Source organism: Egretta garzetta, unplaced genomic scaffold (assembly GCF_000687185.1).
Source record: "Egretta garzetta isolate BGI_Z169 unplaced genomic scaffold, ASM68718v1 scaffold188, whole genome shotgun sequence".
NCBI lineage: Eukaryota > Metazoa > Chordata > Aves > Pelecaniformes > Ardeidae > Egretta > Egretta garzetta.
This window is the reverse complement of record NW_009260622.1, coordinates 757,070-766,239: the sequence shown is the minus strand read 5'-3', so window position 1 is coordinate 766,239 and position 9,170 is coordinate 757,070. Positions and strand designations below refer to the sequence as shown.

The following is a 9,170-nucleotide window of genomic DNA, read 5'->3' as shown; positions in this document are numbered from 1 at the left end:
CGGGTTGGCTGTCGCAAGTGACGACCGGAGAGGGGTCCCTGCCAGCGGTGCCAGGGCTGCCGACTGGGAAATGTGAGGGATCCAATTGCAGCGTGTGGGGTTTGGGGTGGTTTTTTTTTTTAAAATTCGTATATTTTTCTATCCCTGGCTGCCTCCCAGGCGGGGTGAGGGGTGTGCTGGTGTAGTGGCTGCGGTGAGACGCCCTAGGGATGCTTGAGGGCCCTGCAGGTCTCAGTATGCCTTCTCCTCGTTTGCAGGGCAAAGATGAGTCTGTTTGGATCAACGTCGGGCTTTGGTACTGGAGGTACCAGCATGTTTGGCAGTACGACCGCAGATAACCACAACCCAATGAAGGTACGTGCGTTAGCCCCCGCGGGAACCACTCTTCTGCTGTGTTTTAATGTGTCACAGCAGTACCTACTAACTCGCCCCGTAGAAGTAATAGGATCTCGGTGCACAGTTTTCAAATGGGGCTAATTTTGTTCTGTTTTCTGTCCTCTGTAGGATATTGAAGTAACATCTCCCCCTGATGACAGCATATCTTGTTTAGCATTTAGTCCACCAACATTGCCGGGTAATTTCCTCATTGCAGGATCATGGGCAAATGATGTAAGTACTCACAGTCAGACCCACAGATGAATAAAACCAGAGCATTGGTGCCTCAACTGCAAAACGTGATCCTAAAAACTTGTGCCAGGGCACCTGAAAAATCTTTGCACAACTACAAAATTTGGTGCCGCGACACTAAGTTTGACATAGCTGAGCTGCTTCAGTTGAGAAATTCAGTTGTGATCTTCAGATAAGTCATTCCTCTGCCTGTGTGTTTTAAGCTTCAGCTCAGAATATGTAGTCAATGTTTTCCGTGTTAGATTTTTATTACTTTGATTTTTCTTTTTCCTACTGTGGTTTTTAGCTTCATTTTCTTGTACAGTTAGGCTAATACAGTTATGCTTTTCCCAGTGAAAGAACCATGAACAGATTGGTAAGTCATCCAGTTTGACTGCATAGTCTCAAAAAGATTACGTTCCAACAGACTTACTGAAGTTTGTTTGGTGAGATCCCAACTGGCACAAACGTGGAGGGGAAGACAAACATGAGTGCATTTTTTAACTGTTCTGTTTGGTCTGTTGGCCACTAGCCTGCAGCAGGCAGCTTCTTCCTAGCTGACAGTTAAGGGTTCTCCAGGAGAGCACTGGGAGGTGTTACATGATCATAAGGTACTTTTGAGGTGGGGTTGAAGTTGTGGGGTTGAGTTACGGCTGTACAGATAAAAGGAACATAATCAGATAAAATAAGGTTTCACTAGTTCTGAAAAAAGCTTGGTGTTTATAATCGTACCTTTCATTGGATAAACTAAGGCTGGGATCTTCAAGAAGAGAAGTCTTTTAATTAAGTTTTTAGTGTTAATATGTCTGCATATGCTTCTGTTACAGGTTCGCTGCTGGGAAGTTCAAGATAACGGACAGACAATTCCAAAGGCTCAGCAGATGCACACAGGGCCCGTACTAGATGGTTGCTGGAGTGATGTATGTTCCTATTTAAAAATAAATAAATAGTTTTTACCAAACCCATAAATAAATTGGCATGTGGTTTCCAGACAGGCACAAGTGCCACACGTAGATGCAGCCCATGATTATCGTATAGACTTATGTTACTGTAAAAATGTGCTACGCATGTCCTAATAGAATAGACTAACATGGGCGTAGGAAGGGTAAGAGTGAGTTTAAAAGTAAGAATGAATTTAAAGCTAGATAATAGCTAGCACAGTTTTTGCTTTTACAATGTATGGTTGTAAGTAAATTTCCATTTTTATGCTTCATGTGTTACATTAATGTTACACTATTACTAGAAGACAGTAAGACTTCGTAGTTTTCTAATAGATACTGCATGATGGAGCTATTTAATGTCTTGGCCTTATTCTTGTTTTTAAGGATGGGAGTAAAGTATTTACTGCTTCCTGTGATAAAACTGCCAAAATGTGGGATCTCAACAGTAATCAAGCTATTCAGATTGCACAAGTAAGTAAGCAAGCCCCAAGCTATTAGGGTTTGTTTTTTTTCCCTTTTCTACTTTTATTAAAAACTACCTTTATTAGCAAATTAAGCTAATGTGTAGTGCTTCTGAAGTAGATACTGCTAAATAAAGAAGAGGCTGCAGGGTGCTGTTTATATTTTTGAGATAAATGAAGTGCAGATGAATAGGGAGACCTGCAAAGTGATTTGAATAACCTGTGCAGCTGTTCAGTGTCTTTTACTTGAGCAAGCTCTTTCCATTGCTGCTGTGATCTCACCAAGTCACCCTGCAAGTTTTAAGAAATCATTGAATTCCCTTTCACAAATCCCAGATTTCTGCTGCAGCAGTAACAGAGATTATAATTTATGTTCTCAATTTAGAAGTGAATGTCTGTTCAGGGAATGTGTAGTTATGGTGACTAAAATCAGTTACCAGTTACATAATTTAAGAAGGGAGGGAGTCCTTTTAACAATTGCTTCTTGTGTCTTACTTGAGGTGATGAAATTCAGATTCTTAACCTTGATTTTTAAAGTCTTGTTGGTGTGGTTAACATGGGCTTTTCTTCTGTAGCTCTTGTCAGAAGCAGCTGGTTTTATATTAGTTTGTAATAAATAACCTATATTAAAGTGTTGATTTTTAGCATGATTGTAGTTCTATGTGTCAGGAACCTTTATCCTAACTGCTGGACTAAAATAATGCATCGCTTTTCTTGAATGGATAAAAAGTGTAAATACATACAGAAAATATGAGGAGCATAAACAAGAAATGTAGACTGTTATCTTAGCAAATGTGTGTGTGTTTGTCCTTTTATTTCTACAGCATGATGCTCCTGTGAAGACTATCCATTGGATTAAAGCACCAAATTATAGCTGTGTGATGACAGGAAGCTGGGATAAAACTTTGAAGGTATGATTTTTACCTGAACAAATGGACACAAAGTGTGCTAGTAATCTGTGTATGAAAATACGTGAAAGTATTTTATTATACACTAATACAAAAAAACAAGTTAATGAAATAGCCTCGCTTCACAGAGAGCTGCAGTATTCTGACTATAGACAAGAATGAAACAACTTGGTACCAGGTACCAGTTGTATTCTCTATAATGAAGTAATTTAAAAGGTGTGCCCTCAACTCAAGTTTGTTCATTTCTCTGTCTCCATCAGTTCTGGGATACCCGTTCACCAACACCTATGATGACATTGCAGCTTCCTGAAAGATGTTACTGTGCAGATGTGGTAAGCCATGATATACGGTAAACTAGTGTCAGCTAGATGACTGGGAGCATGGAGAGACTGGCAGTCTTTGAGGCCTCTGTAGGTTGCCACTGAATACCGACTGTTGGAATGATAGGATAGTGTTCAATCTCTGTCTGATTTTGGCAATAAAACATGAATTGATCATCATGAATCAGGCTCTGGAAAATAGGTATTTGCATCGTACAAAACACGCTTAGTATCCTTTTAACATCACAAAACCAAATCAGTGCTAGGACTGACCTACCATCATTTCTGGATGAGTCTGCGTGACCACTGTTGTGATGCACGTTGGAAGGGTCAGCTAATAATTAGAAGATTTTTGGTATGTTTAACTTCTCAATGGCTGGGCAGAACTGATTTGTTTTGTTTGAAAATAGGTCTACAAATGAACTTCTTCCCCTTTCCTTCCTTCTTTTCCCCTCGGAAAATAGTTTTAATTCCTTTAACTTCTTCAGGGATTTCTGCGAAATAATAAAGAGAATTCTCTGCCGTGCTATTAACGCAAGTGTCTCTCTTCCAACCTATTTTACAACCTTATCCAGGTTCATCCTATGGCTGCTGTGGCCACTGCAGAAAGGGGTTTGATAGTTTATCAGTTAGAGAATCAACCTTCTGAATTTAGAAGAATAGAATCTCCTCTTAAACACCAGGTAAATGATTATATTTATTACAAGCATATTTATACAGATTGTTGAAATTCTGGGCTTGCCATTTTTTGGTAAAAACAACCAGTGTTTCAAAACCGAAGTACTTTATCTGGATATGGCGCATGTCCTGGTTTGCCATTAATCTATTGCTGATCTTTCTAAGTATTTAGAAATGTAAATACTCAATACTCTCAACAGACTTTGACCTATCTCTTGACCTTGTTTTAGCTTTACTTTATGTTGATGCATGTGATGTTTTGTGTCCCCAAGGACAACAAACAACATTCAGAAAATCTGGCCCTCAGGCCTCTGTCTAAAATCTTCTGTATCTTTCTCAAATTTAGCATCGCTGTGTTGCTATTTTTAAAGACAAAGTGAACAAACCTACTGGATTTGCCCTTGGAAGTATTGAAGGAAGAGTAGCTATTCATTATATCAACCCCCCAAATCCGTAAGTATAATTTAATAAAACATCCTTTCTTTATTGCTTAGTTTACAATGAGGAAAGTAAAAAGACTTTTTTTTTTTTTTTTTTTCCCCACCCCCCAGCGCAAAAGATAATTTCACTTTTAAATGTCATCGCTCCAATGGAACAAACACATCAGCACCTCAGGATATCTATGCTGTAAGTATTCAGCGTATACCACTAGATCATTTATACAGGGCAATATACACTCTTAATGTAAAATTGGCTCCGAGTTGTTTGTTCTCCTTGACCCTTTATTGTGCCTAAAGTTATCTTAGACATATGTTTAAAGACCAGTTATAGCCGTACATTAAGATGAAAGGCAAATTTTTGTACTTCCCTTAAAACAAGCACCGCATCAACCATTGATTAAATCATCTTGGTGGAGGTGACACTTGTTAATTTTGCTGATATTGAAGCAATACTTAAATATATTTGTGTAACAGGATTATGCATTGAATTTTTAGGCACTACAAAAAGGGTGATGCTTTCCTTGTTGCTTCGGTGGGGTTTGGGGTTTTGTTTGTTTGTTTTTCCAGATAACATAATCTGAAAACATTTAAAAAAAAAATAAGAACTATATCTAGTTGAAAAAAATCTTTCCTGTGTATTTACTATGTCAGGGTTCAGCATGTGTTGTGAGTGTTGCCATGTGTGGTGTTTCACATAGTATTTTTTATGATCCTGCAGGTAAATGGGATAGCATTTCACCCTGTCCATGGTACTCTTGCAACAGTAGGGTCTGATGGTAGATTCAGCTTTTGGGATAAAGATGCACGAACAAAGCTAAAAACATCAGAACAACTTGACCAGCCGATATCTGCTTGTTGTTTCAACCATAATGGCAATATATTTGCATATGCTTCCAGTTACGATTGGTCAAAGGTGAGAAGGATTTAGACTCATGTTCATACTTGCAGTTGACAGCTAAGACTCTCCTTTTCACATGAGGCTTTTGCTGTCCTTTCTAAATAGTAGCTGAGTCTTTCTAATTTCACAAGCATGTAAGAGAACTTAAAACGGTTGTTTAGACACCTGGTAAAATTTAACACTGAAGTAGTGCATTCTTTGGTTTTTAGCTTCAGTTGGATAAATTGTGAACGATGTTATTTTTGCAAATGTGAATGGGCTAAACGTAAATGACACGATGCAGAAGTTATTCTGCTTGCTCACACACATTCTGCTGTGGGGAGTGTCATGGGGCAACGTGGCACCCTAGCAGGTTCCCACAAATCTCTTTGAAATGTGCATCTGCTTCTTCTCCAGGTTCTCTTTCACTTTAAAAAGAGCTGTGACTGTGGTTATAAACACTCAAACCAGTGTTTGAATGGCGTGTACTAAATTTCCAGTAGCATTCAGTGCAGCTTGGTGGTGGCGCTTATTTATGTATTTCTCTTCCAAACTTGACTCCACAATAAATCTCACAGATGCAAGAGAATTGCAACGAACCGTAGTATGTGGAGAATCAGTACTTCTTGATAGTTTAACAAGGCGGCCACAAGGTTGACATATAACTGATTTTAGTGGAATGGCAACTTCCATTAAAGGTATTATTCTCCTATTATAGCTAGCGCTTTTTAAATTTGAAGATACCATTCCTTGCGGTTTTGACTGAAATGAATGTGGAAATCACACAGAGTAACTTGATTGCATGCCACAAAGAGAGCAAAATTTTAATTTACTGCATTGTATCTGGTCTTCTGGATGCTGCCCAAAGTAGGGTAACTTTGTTAGATGCTAGGGCAGATGAATGCTTCTGTTCTAAACGCTTGGGCAGACTGCAATGGTAGATTGGTACCAAGGTATCTTTCAGATCTGTAAACCAGTATCAAGTGGTAAAAACAGTAGGTACTAAATTTCCTTCTAGAACCATTTTTGTCAAGTGGAGTTGGTAATTTTCAAGTTGTGCGTTGGACTTTAATGGCTTTATTAGTGTTTACTCTCCCTGATTTGAATACTGGCATATTGAATTGGTAATGTCTATGCAAATAAAGTCAATATGCAAAATAGTATATTTGCATCTGCAGTTGGGGAACAAAGATCTTTTTGCAGTTGCCTGTAGAACTTGGGCTTCACTTTGAAATAAATGTGGCCTTAATTCATTTAAAAGAAAAATATAAAGTGAAACTGGGTGGCCATTAAAGTTTTGGTTTCTTCTCTGCCTAGAATGATGTTTAAAAAAAATAATTATATTGAGCTCTTATCCTTCATCTAAAAAGTAGAGCTTAGAGATACGTGGTTATTTTTTTATGAAAAGTTTTTTTTATACCTTAAAAATGGATAAATGTCCCTTAAATTTTACTTTATATGCACAGTTCTTGTCATTACTTATTACAGTAAGCTGTTTCTAATCCAACAATGTCATCCAATATCTGGCCTTAAAGACTTCAAATCTTGATAAACCAAACTAGTGGAATATTCATATTACATTTTAAGGTAATGCTAATATTTCTTCTTCAAAGAGAGTAAATAAAGATTATTTTTCTTTTTAGGGTCATGAATTTTATAATCCACAAAAGAAAAACTACATTTTTCTGCGAAATGCAGCAGAAGAGTTAAAGCCTAGGAATAAGAAGTAGTGAGTATGAGTTTGACTTGTGTTACTCTACTGTTTTCCTGCCATTCCTGCCTCTACTCCACTGCTCTTCTGCCATTTGTGCCCTATTGCACCACGGTTCCATCAACTTTGGATCGCTAACATTTAGCAGGAACTGTAAAAATTACATGAAATGTATTCTGACTTGCTGGAGAACTTTTTTTCAAATTAGATACTCTGATAAGAAAGAGAGGCTAGTATTCACATGACAACCACTGTGGGTTCCACCACAATAATGAAATTGCAGCAAGATCTGAATCTGGGTTAGATATTCCTGCTTAGAAGTGCAACCATTTGTATCTATGGATTTATTTTATTAGTACTACATTAAGATATGCCCATTATAATAGTTCTGGAGAAGTTGTATAAATACTGTATTTTTTGTAAGTACTTGAAGAATTGCAAGTAATTCTTCTCAGAGTAGGCTTGTTACTATTCAGGGGTTTTCATTGCTTTCTGATTTTTAAAATGGAAATATTGTCTACTGTATGCCAGGAAGAAATGCCTGGCAAATTGCTTTCCCTCATTTTTTGGATGAATTTGGTAGGTATGCAAGTGGCCAACAGCAGTGACAGGAACTCAAGACAGAAGATGGGCACAGTGCAAATTCTACTTTAGTTTTTTTCTTACGCTCCAGCAATGGACATGACTTTTGAGCCGACGATACTGATGCTTATTCTAGTCCAAAGGAGGTATTGTCAGTTGTGCCAAGTGATACATAGTTCAGAAATACAAGCAAACCATTGAAGAGTTTGTTTTGTTTGTGACCAAACCAATGTTTGCAAAACACTCGTGGACTAAACTGCTTTAAAACTGACACCTTTCAGAGTTGAAAGTTGGTTCTTTTGCATCTCTCTTAACGTGTTTTTGTCCCTTAACAGGGGTTTCTGGACTGAAAAAAGTACTCATTTTTGTATTAAGTAGAAAATAGTGCTGGTGAGTTTCATCCTGATCAAAAATGCTGTGAAACTAAACAAGTGGGTCTCTTTCTGGCTTGAATCTACCACTGTTTACTTTTAACTAGTCGGTTGTATACATGCCAAAGTTTTCTTTTTAGAAGCGAATGCTTATTATTCCTGTTTAACTATTGTTTGTTTGATAACGACTAAATAAAAATGGGGGGGCGCATGTATAGAAATACCTGTCATATTGTACAAATTCTCTGTAAAACTGTATGTCGTAACGATTATGGTTCTGGATTCATGCTACATTTCAAATAAAATTTTTGCTAAATACTTTTTTTATGTATTTCATGCAAAAGTTTGTATTACAATAACATGTTTATATGCAAAAGTTCTATTACAATAACATGGGCAAGGTGGTGTGCTTCACTTCTAAAAGCAGCTTCTTGTCCCTTCACTGTAATTCAGATACATTTTCTGAAAGTACAGTACTTTTCTTCCAGCTGCTTGAGCTGGAAATCTAATGCTTTTTCCAGTTGCTATTTCATTATGAATGATTCCTGTGGGTTTGCGTTAAAGGGTTGAGAGGACTAGTGTGAAAGGCCGTTTGTTTTATGAGAATGAGTCAAGTTCCTTTCTATCTCAACAGCCAAACACCTGACGATTCGTCTTTAGTACAAAAGAATCATCCTATCTCCAAACTCTGCACCCTACTCGTCCTTTAACTTCAGACTCTTCATGGTCTTCAGTAGTTTTTTGTTGGGTGTGTATTTCTTGTTTGGTATAGTTGAGGAAAGTCCTCTGCTGTTGTAGAGAGATGCTTTTTCTGGGTTTTATTTCCCAAGTTCCTTTTCCTGCTACTTCTATGTTTTACATGGTTTTAGATTTCACATTGATGGACTATTTGTTTTCTTAAAGATAGGAAAGAGTTCCCAGCAGTTACATCAATAGCAGGTCATTTGCTCAGAAATATATTTTGGTTTTGTTGAATTGTATTTTTAAAGGTTGTGATTGTTAGGCTGTTATCTTTTGGTTGCTAGCACATTTTTCCAGTCTTCCCAGTCAAGTGAATGCCACCAAGCAATTGCAGGCTAAAGGTTAAGTGTGTGATCATTGATGGAAAAAAAAAATAATCTGATCTCTTGTGTGCAGAACTCCCACTGGTGTAAACAGGGAAGAATGGAATGTATCATCTGTTTCTTGTTTAAAAAAAAAAAAATAATCTGTTTATTTGTTTAAACACTTAACAATGCGAATGAGTGATGAGAAAATAGATATGCTCTAGTTCAG

At 37.5% G+C, this 9,170-nt stretch overlaps 1 protein-coding gene across 3 annotated transcripts; it reads left to right on the top strand.

The window, feature by feature from the left end:
- The first annotated feature begins 63 nt into the window (after nucleotides 1-63).
- Nucleotides 64-9,164, top strand: RAE1 (ribonucleic acid export 1). Of its 3 annotated transcripts, none has more exons than XM_035900867.1 (12): nucleotides 64-354; nucleotides 505-609; nucleotides 1,434-1,526; nucleotides 1,932-2,018; nucleotides 2,833-2,919; nucleotides 3,177-3,248; nucleotides 3,812-3,919; nucleotides 4,261-4,367; nucleotides 4,466-4,541; nucleotides 5,073-5,267; nucleotides 6,875-6,960; nucleotides 7,860-9,164. In XM_035900867.1, coding segments are annotated over exons 1-12 (1,107 nt in total). In that variant the 5' UTR covers nucleotides 64-264; the 3' UTR covers nucleotides 7,861-9,164. The 3 variants fall into 3 exon arrangements, with proteins under 3 accessions (XP_035756760.1, XP_035756759.1, XP_009643729.1); XM_035900866.1 differs by having other exon boundaries at nucleotides 7,526-9,164; XM_009645434.2 differs by lacking the exon at nucleotides 7,860-9,164 and having other exon boundaries at nucleotides 65-354; nucleotides 6,875-7,303.
- The last annotated feature ends 6 nt before the right edge of the window (nucleotides 9,165-9,170 follow it).

Bases quoted from the DNA above. Each gene is read 5' to 3' on its own strand.
- RAE1 (XM_035900867.1), top strand. From the start codon at position 265: ATGAGTCTGTTTGGATCAACGTCGGGCTTTGGTACTGGAGGTACCAGC. The intron at 355-504 runs GTACGTGCGTTA...TGTCCTCTGTAG, and splicing joins ATAACCACAACCCAATGAAG to GATATTGAAGTAACATCTCC. The intron at 3,249-3,811 runs GTAAGCCATGAT...AACCTTATCCAG, and splicing joins GATGTTACTGTGCAGATGTG to GTTCATCCTATGGCTGCTGT.